Below are 18057 nucleotides of genomic sequence, written 5' to 3' on the forward strand. Positions count from 1 at the left end.
GTAATGGAAGAGAATTTTCGCATTGTGTTGTTGGCAAAAAATTATAAATGGCTTCAGACCTACAATCTGCCCAATCGTATTTCACACCCCTGTTGCTGACCACTTGGCATTACCATGGGTACAGTATTTCCCTGAAGAGCTCCGTGGCGACACTATAATAGATCAGCAGTACATATATACTAGGGTGCCACATCATTTTTGCTGGTGACCATCTGCAGGCTATAGTTGTAATTAGTAGAAGAAAGATTATGTGTCTGTGTATGTTCAGTGAGGCGACGGTCTGTCGGTTTGTCTGTCTGTCCTCAAAGTATTGCGTGTTCTTAATCAAAGGTCAAGGTGTTTATTGAAGAAATGAGTCGCCGTAATGATCCTGTTTATTGCTTTGTTTCTTCGTAATTAAGGAAGTTTTTACCCTATTTACAGATCTTGTGTTTAAGAGAAGTATTTAAGTTGTGTAAAATGATGACATTTTACAGGGAGCCGACATCACACTTGATTACGTGTTTTAGACAGGGTATAATCACCAGAGATGATGTCTCGAATTTAATGTCTGTTGAATTTAGTTCCTGATGAAATTTTTCAAAGATAACATGATTTTTTTTAATAGACTCTATATTAAGACGCAATGTGTATGTGCTACCATGGTTACATACCTGTCACTGTGTACATTTGGATGCCGTCTATAATATCCCCGATCATAATGGGCGGCATTACATCAATGTGTGGTAGAGGTATACTCTCATTCCTGGAGTTGAATCCCTTCATATTCCCCGGGATCTAAAGCAAATGAAATAAAATCTATATTAATATATATATATTTGCTGCATTATTTTAATTTCAAACAATTTTTCTTTTAAAAAAAAGTGTTTGAACAAAACCACTGCCATGATTCAGGTTGACTGAAAAGGACTCCCTGGGACTGCATTGAAGATAAAATTATTTATTGGTACCAATATTTAACATTTTAATTTAAAAGTCACATACGGCAAACTCATTTAAAGCCCCTGTAGATTTCTCTATATAAATATACAGGATGTGGAAGAACACAAAAAAAATAGTAAAACACAATGGTGACATGTATATATTGACATTGTTACACCGACTGTCTTTAAAACTAATCAGAAGCATGCACCCCCTAATTAACTGTAATCTGATTATAGGCTCAGTATGAAACCTACTGATCCTCCTGGAGTATCACATTTACAACAATTACAGCTTGTCCCGGGCTACAGTTCACATTAAGGGAAGTATACAGGTAATCATCTTCCTCCTGGGGGTGGAATTTGTGGGGAATTTAAACTTCAGTGAAAAAAACATTTGATCAATGGCTTTGTATAAACCATTTATTTTAAATAAAAACTGTCTGACGGTCTCACAAATACATCAATTTTAAATTACTCTTCTGTAAAAGTAGGCATGATGCAGGTTTAATTTTAAAGTTCATTGTTTGTAGAAATTGTTGCTATTGTTACCTTGTTATTTCTGAGACGTTACTATATATCAGTTATTTAATGTAGTTTAATGATCAGACTTCAATACCATACTTGTATCGAACAATGGAATTATAAGGATATATTGTAAGGTCAATACAATACTCATTTCGTACACCAAAATTAAACAGGGGAGTTAAGGGAGCTTCCCTACAAAACTCATAATTGTCATTTGTATTGTCATCAGAGCTATACTTTAAACCAAAATTGCGTAGTTTCCCTAAGGCATCCGAGATGGTAGGAGATGAAAACACTGTTGCATGTGTCGAGTAGTTTAATTTGCATAATTCTTCAGGTGTTAATTAAAGAATACAATTTTGTTTCGCCAGATTCTAAATGATGTGTCCGTGCTGTTGTTGACTGTAATTGTTTAATTACCACTAAAATGATTTTATTTATGATCAGAGGAGATTATCACTCAAGCTTTTCTTGGTAAATTGGACAGAAAAAAAATGAAGGCCATAGCAGATTAGCTGGAGAAAACTTGATCAATTTGTTCGTTTTTATAATTACAAGTTGTTTTCTGTTCTCTTAAACATTTCATGCTTTGACAGCAGGACACAGAGAACCTGTAGTTGGCGCGACACGAATAGAAACTTCCAAATACACATGTTGGTGTTTTGTAATGTTCCATTTGACTTAAACAATTCAGATCAGCTAAAGATACAAAGAAAAATATTAGTTGGAAAAAAAAAGATGAAAAAGAGTAATGATCAAGTAATTGGGAAGTTCAATTGCAGACAGGAAGCAATTGAATTGCGGAAATTGTACAAATGGCACTGAAACTCGACAAAATCCCGCCAGGAAATCAAAGCAAATTTAAAAACAATTTGTCAAAGTTGTTTGGTATCAGTCAGTTTTGAGTGAATATTTACACAAAGATTTCCTCGAGGGCTGGCTAATTTTCAGCTCGCAGCTCTTTCGTAACAGAAGTCTAAGATTTGTATTGATTGAAGATCAAAGCATGTGAGAATATCACACCTATGAATATAGAGGAATTGGAATTTATGGTGGTGTTCTGATTGAAAGAGGTGCATGATGGGATGAGATAGGTGCATGATGGGATTGCTTTTACACGCCAGCTGGCAACATATCTTATATTTAGTTGTAGAATTTAATTAGAGATAGCTAAATTTCTTCTGATTTAGTCTTTAATAGGTGAGGATTTAGGAAATGATTACTTTTTTTAAATACTTGGCAACCCCCATGTTTCTATTCATTATCTGTTGGTTTCCACATGTATTTCTTCTTAAAATTTGAAATAATGAGTCTATATTTGATTGGTGTTCTGGTTGAGTCTATATTTGACTGGTGTTCTGGTTGAGTCTATATAAATTGTATTGTTATGTACTACTAAACTATAATCATTAGTCCTACTGACTGATAATTCATAAAATCTTAGTGATTAACCAGATTCACTAATGTTAGACAAGACAACCTCATTCTTTGAAAGACACAAGTCTGTCACAGATGTTATCTTGTTATACAGCTGGGTAGACTAAACGATGGAACACTAAAGAATGCTGCCATTTCACTGTATTGATGAGTAAGCTTGTGAATGTAGTACTGCATGTGATAAACTTGTGATAACAGTCGTTTAAAAGTTGTCTGAATTTCACTAAACCTCTATACCCAAAGCCAAAATAAAAGTCACAATCCTGATTCATGTTATTGTGGGTTTGCACACTCACATCACTAACATTGTCGTTTTTTTTAATTCAACCTTTGTACATTACTATTCTCCATAACTACGATTTTTTAATCACCACATTAAATGAACGGATTAATTGCATTAGATCTGAATTCATTAACATTGGTATTTCTTTTGGATATAGATAGTTATAGGAATAGAAACACGTGAAGTCTGTAGCCAGTTTTAGGGACAGAAACATGTGAAGTCTGTAGCCACTATTAGGGACAGAAACATGTGAAGTCTGTAGCCAGTTTTAGGGACAGAAGCATGTGAAGTCTATAACCAGTATTAGGGACAGAAACATGTGAAGTCTGTAGCCATTATTAGTGACAGAAACATGTGAAGTCTGTAGCCAGTATAAGGGACAGAAACATGTGAAGTCTGTAGCCATTATTAGTGACAGAAACATGTGAAGTCTGTAGCCAGTATAAGGGACAGAAACAATCTGCTTTTCTTCAACACAGGATAGTTGGGTTATTTAATCAGAGTAACTGATCCTATTGACTTGTAATCGGTTGTGAAAAATGACCGTGCTGGGATTTTCTCTAATTACAAAGCTACTTGAGGGCCCTAATTAGGCCTGATTATGTAATGAAGGTACATTAATATCTATAAATTCAAAGAGAAAATATTACAAGCCAGCGACCAAGTCATTCACTAAGTTTTTATACCTTCCTGCTGCTTGTTTATTTAGAACTTTTCATTAATGTATGGGAAGTGATCATCATGTTGTGGCACATGTTTTGCTCATGTCTCGATTGATATCTTTAAGGCATATTGATAAAAACTAGGATTCATCAAATGATAAGTAGAATGAAGGACAAACCAGAGATCAATCAAACCCCCAAGTTCAGCTGAGATCAATTTGATTAGACAATCTTCTCAATCATAATATTATTTAAACATAAATTGCATCCTTGGTGTAGCAAATTTGAAATTACTCCTTTTTAAAAATGCAACGCTCCTATCTAATCTGATTTGATTTCATTAGTTTAGAAATTTCTTTGAGGAGAAATTAAGAGTGAGATCATTATGTCATTAACATTCTGCTATGCTTTCACCTGGGAAAACGAAAGATTTAATAATCTCCAAAGCATCATGGGAAAATGTCTTCCAATTTGAAAATTAATGGTTTAACCCTATCAGTTTAGGTGCTCTAGTGTTTGAAGTGAATTTGGTTTATGAAAATATTTTTTATAGATACTGAACAATGGAAAATTACTCAGCGAGACAGAAGTCGACATACAAAGATTCATAAGTTGAAATGTGACTGTACATTGATTTTGACCAACACAACGTCCATCTGAATCCTTACAAATTAATACAATAAAATATCATGACATATTATGTTTAGGTATCAACATTATGGAAACACCCACATTTTGAAAGTCATCCCTTGTGATACCCAGCGTTAAATACTGTTCATTATACAAAATACTTGTTAACAATATTTATAATACCAAACCTTCTATGTTTTTTTTTTATTATACTGTGTTAAAGACTTGTGTGTAGATACACTGTACAATATCAAAAACACACATGCACCGAGTAATATTTGGAAATCCAAGTTTTGTTTTTACAATTCTGTTCATAACATCGGACTTAAAATTGAGGACTTGAGTATATATATGAGACAGGAAGTAGGTGGCCGTAGTAGTATAATTTTCTGAGTGTACTTCTTACCGAAGTATCACCTGTTTTATTATATATGGTCTGAATGTAGGCCCTCAAAAAGAACACTGTGTGCCAGGCTGGCAATATTGGTCTATAATTAGGTAAGCCTAAAGGTCACCTGCCATCGTTCCATTAAGACGGCACTGCCACGACATGTGAATAAAACCTTCTTGTGTGCTTTCTACCATGGCTTGCCTGATGTGAGGAAGACAGAAAAACAAAAAAGAAAAAACCTGAAGAGTGAGGATAAAATAGTGATAAAGTGAGTCTTCCATATGTTTGTAAGAAAGAGAAACTACACTAATAGGGGGTTCTACTGCTTTTTGACTTTTAAAAATACACAGTGGAATGAATTAGAATACATAAAGTAAATATATATTCATTAAAAATAGAATTTTAAGATTTTTCATTTGAAAATAACAAGTAGAATAATTTTATATAACACTTGCCTTTTAGTGAGCCTCAAACAGGAAGAGCAAATTCTGAGGAATTCGTCAAGATAATGTTGTAATAGAATACAAAAGGGGATAGACAGGAACGCCAGTATCTGACAAAGACTCCTGTGAGGCTGGCGTTTTGCACTTTAGACAGTGACAGAATTAGACATGATCCTAACCCTCGGCGGACTCAGTGTTCCATGTCCTTACACGGTTTTTAATGAAGGAGAGTTCCATTTTTTTGTTGTCTCTGGGAAAAGTTAACATCGAGGCGTGATTTTGTAAAGCTGATGTCTCCGTGCCAAAAAGACGGTGGCTTTGGTCTCGGCGTGGAGTGGCAGGACAATGGGGTCACGGTTTTGTTTCTGGTGGAGAGTTGATAACACCATCATTTATTAATGTATCTTAATGACAAGTTCTAGTCTTCACCAGGGGAGTCCAAGATGGTGGTCAAGTCATCTCAATTCATTTCAAAATGATTTGCAATCATGACGCTTAGGCAAACCAGATGACTAGGCAGAACGTGTGTTGTCGGTGCCAATTAAATCCGACCCCTCAGTTTCCTCGTCTTTATCAGCGAGGAATGGCTATTGTATAAAAACGTCATGGGAACAAACTAAGTTATTGTGTAGATTTTTAAAAATCGTCTAAAGTGTATGATACCGCTGTGTCTTAAGCCTTAACCCTGTGGAGGATTGGTTTTCTGAAATTAAAGAAAGTTTTTTTTTCCTTAACTTAAATTTCTCCCTATATAAGGCATAACAAAGGGAAAGTAAAAGGTACCAACAGTTTCAAATATATTTATACTATTGTCACTTATTATTGTTAAATATTTGTTTAAGTCCTATGCAAAATAAGTTTTCTATACAAATTACATGTGGTGATTGATGCATTTCACAGGATTATAGTTCTGAATTTGAATGTTTGAAAAGAAAACAGAAAAATTGCAGGGTTCGAACTGAGTACCTTTACATTACAAAAACTGCACTTTCCCCATACTGCAGTCCATGAATTATAAACCTACAGAATGAAATGATTGTCCAATATATGGTCTGACAAGCCAGACAAATTCTGTTTTGTTGCTTTATCTTTTACTATACAAAAGAGAGAATACTGCAAGTAAAAAAACACACTCTTTAAATTGAACTTTTCTTTGTGATTGTAACTGATGCAGTGCTACGTCACTTTACTTGAAGAACAATTTCACTCTAAGCTGAGGAATGTTTCAGAAACTGGTGCCAGCGATTATCTCATAGAGAAGTTAAATTTACTGGTGAAAGGCCACCTCCATAGAGTCAGGGTTAAACAGTTTTAGGTTGAAGATAGCTTTTCACTCTTAGTTAAGTAATGAAGAAAATACCATTATTTAAAAAAAAAAATAAAAAAAAAAATAACAAAATGTTATTTTGTTAGACTTCCTGATTTTAATTACCTGAGGCTGTTTTGTGATTAAGACTACACAAATAATGTTTTTTGATTTTATCAATGCAAAGAAAAAAATAAAAATAATTTTTTTTCAAAAGAATATTCCAAGGACGAGACTATATATGGGGACCGAGCCGTTGTTGAACTTCAGGTTGGAAGATGACAGTGGAAATTACATCGTTACTTTGATTACTTTACAGTCAGTGATGTCGGAGATAAGATTCACGTTTGTGGAATATCTGTCAACAGACAAGCCGTATTGGGCCCGTCATAAGGTGGAACTGTGTGCTTTGAGTTTCAATTGAAGGCCGACATTGAGTGTGCACTGTCGGGTGTGACTTGTATACCCTGCAGCTTCAAAGACATCATTTTATTCCTTTCTCGTCAAAATACCTTTTAGCTTTAGTTTTTTTATCCAGATCAATTATCAAAATTAGTCCCTATAAAATCAATTTCAACTAAGTACGTTCAAACAAGGACACTAATTGGTCATTAGCACAGGTAGTTAATTTATAAATAAAACATGCTGCACTTGCCCGATTCACTGAATAAAAGGAACCTGAATGTATTCAAACAATGCTGACAATTTCGTCATTGGAACTGGAAAAAACTGATGCCAGTATCCTTCCTGTTAGACATTCAGCTAACACCTGAGTCTGGAGATTGGGTGGAAGTTTTTCTCATTAATTTGATGCTTTGATCAGCAGTTAGCTAAGGGCATTTTTATTTGGATGAGAAAGGTTCATCAACTTTGCCCTGAAGTATTTTTAGAAGCATTGTCTGTTCCTAGCTCCAACGGTTGATTGGAATTGATTAGAGGAAGTTGAATGACTTGGTTGACAGTGGACAAAGGTCAATCACTGCCTTATGTAGAAATGTACGCACATGTAATCCCCAGCTCCCTAATTACGAATTATGTTTTTATCTTTTTACCATGGAAAATATTATGAAGACATTTTGTCCATTGTTGGTAAGATATTCTTAATCAATTGTTCTGCTGGTATGAATGAACTTAGCTGTTAAAATCACTTTTTTTATGGACATCGATCTATGCTTACATTGTTAAAATTTCGGAATGTAAATGTAAACTTTATTTTTTATTTTACATCAATTTTACAACAGTTTATTTCAACTTATATAAATCACTGTTGTTGTTGGCCCGGATGTTAGCATGTGGGGGGGGGGGGGGGGGGGGGGGGGGGGAGGGTTCTTATTGTGGGAGAAAACCCACGTATTCGGACAATTGACCTCATACCTTTTCAGTTTGTAACCATCCATATTATTGTTGAGTTTCTCAGAAGTGAAAAGGACTGAAACATGCTGATTATCTTTGCATGTCGTGTTATCTAGCTATTCCTCAAACTTAAAACATTATAGGTTTGACTAATGCTGTGCAAGACACAAAGATGCTACTTCTTTTTGGCAAACTGCCAAATCACAAGTGCAAAATCTTGTTACAGAGTTTATGCTGTATATTTATATTTTTTGTAATGTGTATCTTGATGTTGTAAAATTTTCTTTTAAATAAATCAATAATAAAGAAGCAGAACAGCAGTACATGTGCACTAGTTTTATATATTGAGATAAACTAAAATAATTACCACCATTCACTTGCCATTAACATATATTGAGAGATACCTTGCAATTTTGAACGAACAACTGAAGCTACTGTTGGTCATGTCAAAAGCATGCATCAGAGTCGATCTGCATGTGGTGGGTTGGTATCCATTGTAAATATCTGAGGTAATACTTGATTGTTTATTAGCAGATGAGGATAATAGAATTAATATGGAGTGTTAATGGCTGGCAACAGCTGGGGGTTTCCTACCAGTTGTTATGTCCTGCCTCCCGAGGACACGTCTGGGGGCATAATGAGAGCAGAAGTGTCCAAATGTTTGTCTTGGGTCTGATTAGGCGGCCATTATGGCCACCAGTAAAGTGATTTTTGAAGAGAATCCCAGAGCTGTGTTTGGGGTTGAACTGTGAACATGTCTAATGCAGCAGCTCTCTCCAAATGGGGTAGTGGTGTTACATGTTCACACAAAAGAAGTCTTTGTATCCCTGGAGGAGTTCCGGAGGTCTGAGAACTCTCCCTCCTTCCACCTCCGAGGACAATTAGGGTAATGGACTGCGGGTACCACCAACACGGGCAGAATGAATGGCCTGAAAAAATCACCAGGACATCCGCACCAACCAATGGAGCTGATTTTAGAAAATTACATAATGACTGTTAATTTTCTTTCCAATCACAGAATAGTTTTTTCCATTTTCTTCCATTTAAAACATTTTTTCATGATTTTTTGTTTTGTTTTTACCACCCTGGCTTAAATCCTATTCCAATACAATTCGCAAAGAGGTTTCCTTTCCTATTTCAGCTTAATTAAGTCCTGAGGCATTATATTGCCGTGACCCATAGGACCTCATAGGTTTTTTTAATATTATCACCTTTATATGAAGTTCTACCTGTGAATAGAAGCCAAGAAATACTGAATTACAACATTAACTCATTCACCCCTGATGTTTCATAATGGACTATTTCAATCTTTGAATTGGAAGAGTTCAAATGTGTCTTCAGAGGTGAATGAGTTATTGGGACACACTGGTTAAACAGAACTGAGGTTCGCTCAAAAGTGCAGACAGTAGCAAACTTCACAAAATAGTAATCTGTAGTGTTTCATATCTGTCATATTATAGGATTTGTGAACGGGTCTGTGCTAGCTTTTTCGTCTCTGTCATATGTAGGATTTGTGAAATGATCTGTGTTTTTTCATGCAGAATGCATTAGGTTTATTACTATATGTAATTATTGACATAAACATTCATTGAACATGAGTACTCAAGCTGATAAACAGGTATTAAAACAAAGCATCTCAGGATAAATTGTATTCACTGATTCATCTGTTATGTCTGCCTGAACATGAGAAAACCTTTCTGATCAATAAAGGCAGGGTGGTGTAAATATGGATTTTCAGGAGGAGAATAATTAACTTAATATGAAGAAGGACCAGTTATTTTAGCCCCAAGTGGTCAGCTAACATTCTGCTTTCTATTCGGATAAATACGTTATGAATATTTACTTGCAGCGATTGAAGGGGATACAAATAAGACCAGTATGGTTGATTTGCCTCGTTTGTCTGGTCAATGTGGCAGGTTATTACATTTGTTTATTGAAGGGAATCATTTGTGGTCAATTTGGAGTTGATCTGTTTACAGTAGACTGGAAGAACATCAGCTACAGCAAAACTTTGTTAGTGTGCAGATTTGGATTCCAGAGAAAACAAATTTGATAAAAAAATAAATTGAAATAAAATTATCATCCCGAATACAAGCTTTAGAATAGTGGAAATGAGTATCCAAAGCACTATTTTTGAAAGGCAAGTTTTTATATCCCAGAGGAAGGTGGACTGCTCAATGTTGGGCAGAGCTAGGAACAGGTTGTGCTCTTAGGCTAAAGTAGAGCAGAATCACCCAAATTGTAATACAAATTATCAAAAAAAGAGGAATACTTATTTACAGAACATGTTATCCTAAATCTTGATTTAGATCATGTGCATGCAAATTTGATAATCACAACAAAAACATCTCTTAATCTGAAATTATATTTGGTGATATTTCTTCGAAAATTTGATACATCGAAGGATATACTGCCTTTTTTCTTTTCTCATCCATTATTTGTTCTCAATTATGAACAATCACAGCACAATTACAGCATATCACAGAAAACTATCTAGTTTTGTAATGGAACAGGTCCTACAACTTGATGCAAAAATAAAGTCTAATCACGGAATAATTGTGGCCGGTGATGCATGGGTGTTTCGTGTTGCTGTGATGTTTGATAAGTCACTGTCTGTATTACTGCGGCGATCTGATTTGACAGCCTCTAGTTTAGGCATGCAGTTTTTTGTGCTTTATACTCCCATAATGGACATCATTTGCACTAGTTCTTTGGCTGCCTCTGTTTGATTTCGTTACGTACAGAATTTATAGACATCAACTACGACAATTTGTGTATTTTTTCTCAACACAGATGTGCAAAAACTGGTTTTGGTCATTTAGGTACTTGATGTATCATCCCGTTTTGATTTCATGTCCATTTCGTCGTTAGGAAAATGAAAATTTTACGTCTCCGTGGGTTTGTAGGGAAAAGATAGATATCGGTGATCGATATGCCAAAAATTGAGTAGTCATGATAATTTTAGGTAGAAGTGTCGGCAGCTTTGTGTATGGTTGCTGCCTGTTGACTTTTTTGTTTGCAATGATAGACTTTAATTTCAAACAAAATGAAATCTTGTTCCCAGGGGTGCTATATGTATATTTCAGTGTGTACGATACGCTTTCTAATTAATTTGTGTGATTGAAGATTGCGGCTCCTGTAGGCTTCTCACGGTTGCGGTTGCTGAATACGTAAACTGTCCAAAGGGGCGGTAGTATCGATGTCGGAAATAGTGTGTTCCTATTGGTATTTTTCCCTATCTAGGGACTCATCTGCCTTCTGCAGCAGAAGCTACATAAAGTGTGAAAAGCTATTCAAACTTAGGTTTAGCAAGTGTGAAAGCAAGGTGAATGGGCTGCTGTCATGCTATGGTTGGCTAAGAGGAACGCATTAATTTTTTTACAGAATAAAATATGGTTTACCTTTTGACTGAATCGTAATGAAATCTTCGGGAGGAAAATTTACATTACTGGACAAACTCTTCAGTTTGTCTGCTACTTTTAACATTTAAAGACGGTTGTCTTTTCATATATATATATTTTTTAAAGGAATTCAAAGTCTTGTGGCTTTGATCTTTTAGGGGTAAAACTAGAAGGATTAGCATTGATTGCATTTAAGAACTACAATCCAGTTTAATTTGACTTTACTTCCCAGCATATTTGTAGTATTTATACAGCTACACTGATAGGATCATTCTAACCACTGTTAACTCTCCACCGACATTTCCGCGGGTGTCGGGTCTCGTATCACTCGTAGTACAGGGTTTGGTTTAGCTGGGGTTCCTTCCAATGGCTAACCATTGTAATGCGACATTACAGTTTACTGTTGTAAAGACATAAAACCTTCAGAAGAATGGGAGAGGACATACATAATTAAGCTGGGAACTCTCCCATGCAATTTCATTGTATATCATGTACCAATAAAATGTCTTTAAATCAAATAGAGCTCCAATCAAACCAAAGCCATTATAATGTTATATCTACTTTTTATTCCTTTCAAATGGAAATGTCATTTCTGATATATTGAGTTTTAACAAGTTTATCAGATTTTTTTTATCCTGAAGCTGAATTGGAGAAGTTAAGTTGTATAATTTCATTAAACAATGATTTCTGTCCTCTCCTAGAAGTACATATTAAAAATATCTAAACTCTTGAGTCCTTTATAATGTGTTTAAAAAGTAAACATAGAAATTGTATAAATCTTTATTAGATTGAGTTTGAGAATTTTCATGTAAAAAAGATGTTATAATCTGGAATATGAAATCCAATTCTTACAAAAAAACGTTGTGGTAATAATGGTTTAAAGCTTCTCCATGGTAATAATGGTTTACAGTGAAAAAATTCAAATTAGATAATATAGTTAGAAGGACTTAAATTAATGTAAAAAAGCCTATAGCTGGAGGGAAACAAGACTCTCAGTAACTCGTTTGTTTAATTTCCCAGAAAATCAGTAAAATTCTTGATTAAAATGTAAATTTTTCTACAGGCTATTTTCATGGATATTTTCTCAAGCAATTGGAACAGAAAATTCAATTTGAGAGATTGCTCGATAGAGAGAAGGCCACTAGAATACAGCAGCAGCAGCAAGGATTGTCCCGATAAACAAATGTGTGTTGGGCTGATAATATATCAATATTTTAGATTTCTTAATTCATTTAATTTATTTATGAAAGTTCTTGACAAATCTTATAAAAACAACACTGTTTTAAGTTAAGAAAGGCAGCTGTTGTGTTAGGGGGTCTTTTTCCTTTCTGTTTCCATTCCTCTCTGCCATCAATTTGGTTTTGATGACAAAGCTGTAGGTGAATGATTAGGAAAGCCAGAGCTAATGCTGTATGATTTTACATTTTACCCACATCATTTAGGCTCCATCATTTACACACAGGCAGAGCAAGATACTGCTGTACAGTGTACAACTTGAAATATGGATTCTACTAAAGAACATGGAAAATGTTCATAAGAATCTCATTAGACTAGTAGGGATGAAATATGGATCACATTTAGGTTTTGAATAATTTTGTAATCAACATATGAATTTGAAATCGGGATTTATTTCACCATTTGAAATTAATGGAAGAGAGATCTCTAAACAGTTTGTAACAACAGAGAATTAAACGATCATCCACTGTATTCCTATAGGAAGGAATTTTAACACATTAGCAAAAAATGACATATTGATTTATATCATCAGAAGATACAAAATTTTTGATAACTTGATAAATAGTTTAAATCATAAACATAGTTTATTAGTAAATCTAACATATTTTGGACAGGGTGAATTATGTGTAAACTCGGTGGATATAAACACAGCTGTAATGGGTGAGAGATGGCAGGATGGATGTTTAGAGAAGCTAACGAGGGGAGGGTCAATGTTTCACTTGGGGGGAGGGGGACATCTGCCCATGGTGTTATCTGTATAGTGTAAGTCAACACAACAACCTAGGAGACAGGAATTAATTGCATAAAAATGAGTTCAAATAATGAGAAAGGTGGACAAATGTAAATAGGAATAGATCATGTCAAGTGGTGTGTTGTCCATCACAGAGGATAACACCTGCTCACTGTGGTAACAGACAGGAAGTGATGATAGCACTCAATAGGGGCCATGCTTGTCTGGTCCAGCACTATCATAGCAGACTCATCAGGATCTGAAAAGCCTTTTGTAATTTCTGTAGGAGACATGTATAGCCAATATGACTAGCATTGTCCATCAAAGCTATGACAAGACTTCAATAATACATGATCAGATTAGTTTCGTTTAAACTCTCTGAGAGGTGATTGGCTAGTTCTTTGTAGTGTATTGTCATTAGGATCACTTACACGCGAGATGTTTCCAAAAACATTTTCGCAAGTAATATCCGGTCATTACAAGATTCACTTCATCTAATGTGTATATGTGAGTTAATTAAAGATATTTTAAAGAAAGATTTGATTTTCCTCCATTGGTACTTGATGGTAGTGACATTGGTATAACACACCTGTTAAATTAAGGTGTAACACACAATCAGTTTGAAATTTAAAACTTCTTAATCTTCTCTACATTCGATCATACGAAATTGCATGTACTCCTTATTTTTCAATCATAAGAAAACTTTTGCTTTTTAAGAAAGTATGGGGGCAAGTTCCTGCAAACATTCACCCCTGAAGACACATTTGAACTCTTCCAATTCAAAGGTTGGAATAGTTCATTATGAAATTTCAGGGGTGAATGAGTTAATTTAATGGCACATGGACACACACTCACACTGTCATGTCGTACCCTCACACAGATTCAAACATTTAACAAATATGATTACTCTTATATGAAATAACTTAGCTAGGTATTGGCAGTTTCAGATTTTTGGAATTCTGGAAGATGGAATTAATTGCCAGACTGAACTGTGATACAGTTTTACAGAGTGTGTAATAGCTCCTTACCATAGCTTGTATGCCTGCTATCCAGCCGTTTAGGTCATATATAGGTAGGACCTTGGTGTCATCCTTCTGCTTGTACAGAAAACCATGGTATTTGTTGACTGAATTGGCTGAAAATAGAATTAAAAGAAATTAAAATATTTTCAGAATAAAATTTATACATTCTGTAAAATCATGCTTCTGACTCCATAAAATAAAAGTCAATGTGTCGGGACAAATACTGGCTTATAAAGGTCTGTGCAGTTACAGAAATTGAATTACGCACCTTTGGGAAAAAAGACTTGATTCTTCAACTTAGTGATATCATGATATTTTCATTTTTCACCTTCAGGTGGATTAATATTTGTTTCTTTCCTGTTCTAAGCTACTCATTCACCCCTGAAGTTTTATAATGAACTATTCCAACCTTTGAATTGGAAGGGTTCAAATGTATCTTCAGGGTAGAATGACTTAAATATTTGGTTGCGGAGCAAATACTTTTCCCCTGAGGCAGAAACTTACATTCATGACTAAGAAAATCTACTTCAGCTTTATGGTTCATTCTGTAAAAGGAGTTCATAGTTATCGATCGGAGGTGATAATAATTTTTCTGCACAGTGACAAGGAAATATATAATCTGTGAGGAAAAACCCTGGAAAGTTACCATATCAGTGACAAAGCATCTCGGTGATCATGTTTAAAACGCTGGAGACCAACAAGCTCCATTACGATTTAGATTAAAGGCAGTTTATGTCCATATATGGTCACAGGGTGGGAAGCTAATGGCTATTTTGTAGATTTTTCATTAATTTTATGTCTCTGAGGATAATGGTAAGGCCAGATACTGACCCTATCAATGCGAATACTTGGCTAATTGAGATGCACTTTACTCTGCCCTAATGGAGCAAGTGTAAATGCTTCTCTCAACATCCGACTAATGAAAATTACACAAAAAAAGTGAAAAAAATCCTGATTGTAGTTTGCTGCAAGATGGTGTGTATCTTTGACCTGTTATATCTGTCTCCTAAGGACCCCTGAAGGCTGTAAGATGGTGTGTATCTTTGACCTGTTATATCTGTCTCCTAAGGACCCCTGAAGACGTTCCAGCAAAACTCATTTAGCATACACCAGCTTTGTAATAGCCTGCACATAGCTACAGTGCATGCACATTTCACAAAACTAAAGCAATTGTCATCATTAAATATTGATCAGGGCACACGGTTGTACAGAAGTTGTTTTCTGCACCTGGGTATACATAACTAATGTTTATAGGTTGTACATGTTGTCTTCGGACAGTAATCGTTTGTCAAAAGTTCAATTTTTCAGTTCTTAGGCTTGTGAAAAGCTTTTAGGCTGAGGAAGAATTAAAAGGAACAAATTTGAAATTTTTCACAGACAATTTGAAATGATGTCCTTTGGGTTTGACTGTGTAGGTGTGTATAGTCTTTCTCCCTCTAATTACAAATCCCTAGGACATACAATTCCTCTCTACTCATATCGCCATGGTGACTAATATTTCTCAGAATGACACTGTAATATCAACTTGCAGTTTATGCTTCTAGCTAGAAATGCAATCAAGATAATACAAAAAAAATGGGTAAAAGCAAAATAATGTACATCCTAGCCTCGTCTTGGTGTCATGAAATTGAGGCTTATAACTGGCTGTATGATTAGAAAACGGGTAGGAAGAAATATTTCTTCTCACTTTGGAGAATGGAAAATAACCTACTCTTACAGCTAATAGCGAGGAAATATTTTTTTGTCTTCAAAATGGCTGTTTGATCCGCTCATTTGAATTGATCATTATAGCATCGTAGAACATTTTAGATAGACTTGATGTTCTGTTGTAACGTTCCCTAGGAGGGAGGAAAAAAGATGTTATCAAAGTGAGCGTCCTCTCCAGGGTCCCCCCTCATCACAGTTAGATTGAATTACAAAGATGTGTTTTCTATAAATATTTATGTTCGTTACTAAATCTTTTCTACACTTGTTGTGCGGCGCTGACTGAGACAGATCTCTCTAGAGATGGAAGGCCTCTATAATGGTTTCTGAGTAAACTAGCTTAGCCGATACTTTCCTTGCTCCTCTCTGATGTGATGGCTTGAAAATACAGACCAAAATTCCCTCTGAGACTCATGACAAATCAAAATGGCAAAATCTCCTGGTTTCTTACATCTAGATAAAGCCCCCTCCTAGATGATTTGTTTTAATTGTTTGAGCTGGTAAATTGGAAACGTTTTTTCTGCTAAGCTGATGTTCCGAACTGATTGTAACACATTTTATGAAGGTGATGACAGTATATATATTGGTCTGACTGGAGCAAATTTCCTGTTTGGTCAGCAGATGAGCATCAGACTGAAGAGTAACGAGTGGCAGGTTTGATCACCGGTAGTGGAGACGCACATCTTTTACATTAACTCTTTCCTATAACAGATTAGTAGGTGTCACAATAGAAGATTACAGTGCATCGTGTAAGTTTCTCAGAGACAAAAATTACCTGTGCAATACAGGTAACTTGTGAAAAGTACATTTGGGACAGAAATACTGTCGTCACTTCCATTTAGAACCATTTCTGATTTAAATAATTTCATACATAACTACTGCTAGGCCTGCAGAACCTCTTACAGTCAATGTTGAGGTGTAAATATTGGCACTCTCGCTGAAGTAAGAAGTAATGTCTAGTCTTATTTACAGATTAGAGACTGGTTGTCTTGTACTGTTGTACATTTTCCAGTTGATCCTTGCCCTTACCTTCTTGTACGCCTTTACAGATTGTTGGTATATTCAGATTGAAGATTGTTTGTGGCTTATGTGAAATTAGGCAACTAAAGTGTTTCCTTTCAAAAATGCAGATTTTAGATATGACTGGGCCCATGTTATGTGACCATCCCATAATATATTGTAGACCTATACCCAGCTCCTATCAACGTATTTAAGTGCAACCATCCCTCCTTTTAAGCAAATGCTTGTCTGAAAATATAAAAATGTTCAACTTGTGAAACCATTTCTCTGATTATAACTTTATTTCTTATTTTGAGTGGTGGATAATGTGCTGGTCTTAATCTGCGAAAGTTCATGAAGTATTTGCTTAACTCATTCACCCCTGAAGTTTCATAATGAACTATTCCAACCTTTGAATTGGAAGAGTTCAAATGTGTCTTCAGGGGTGAATGTGTTTAACAGTATACTGTAGAAATTTGATCTTAGCACATCCAACTTATATCTTGCCCTGCCTTTTCGAGAGGAAAACTGATTTGACCCGATTGCTTGATATCAGCAATAGTATAGTTTTTATCTTACACAGAACCTTTAGAATAACTACCGGAGTTTTTATAACAACTAGTGTATTGATTGGATGTGTCAGTTTGTTTAATAGATCATCACCTGCCATCGTACCTATTTTTGAAATTGTTTGTAAACTATTATTTTGAGCCTGTGATGTTGCCTGCAGGCGTGCGTGAAGATGAGGAGTGATGAGGCTATCAGGCCATCCACTGATAAACACCACATCATCACAGCCACTGGGGAGGTCACTTCGTCAATGGACTATCTCAATGATTTCCTCCAAATCATTATTCATGGAAAAGCTAATTGTATACCATTATCTAGAGTAATCAAATTTGTGTTAAGTTTCCGAGAATGTTTTTCAGAATTCCTTGCATGGCTTCAAATATATTGGTTTAAGTGTTGAAAAGATTACATATTTCAATTGTTTAACATTATGCATGTATAC

The 18057-nt window shown here is 35.3% G+C and overlaps 2 protein-coding genes across 13 annotated transcripts in view; one reads left to right on the forward strand and one right to left on the reverse strand.

The window, feature by feature from the left end:
* LOC110462079 (cysteine--tRNA ligase, cytoplasmic-like) overlaps positions 1 to 18057 on the forward strand; it is a 231496-nt gene that overhangs the window by 35542 nt on the left and 177897 nt on the right. The gene's annotated exons all lie outside the window — the stretch shown is intronic.
* The window catches only part of LOC110462080, a 169306-nt gene that overhangs the window by 23228 nt on the left and 128021 nt on the right, over positions 1 to 18057 (reverse strand). The window contains exons 3-4 of the mRNA XM_021515902.1: positions 14349 to 14455; positions 654 to 777 (exon numbers count right to left, since the gene is read on the reverse strand). Of these exons, the coding sequence (XP_021371577.1) occupies positions 654 to 777; positions 14349 to 14455 (231 nt within the window). The remainder of the gene's footprint in view (positions 1 to 653; positions 778 to 14348; positions 14456 to 18057) is intronic.

Source organism: Mizuhopecten yessoensis, unplaced genomic scaffold (genome assembly GCF_002113885.1).
Source record: "Mizuhopecten yessoensis strain PY_sf001 unplaced genomic scaffold, ASM211388v2 scaffold10745, whole genome shotgun sequence".
Lineage (NCBI taxonomy): Eukaryota > Metazoa > Mollusca > Bivalvia > Pectinida > Pectinidae > Mizuhopecten > Mizuhopecten yessoensis.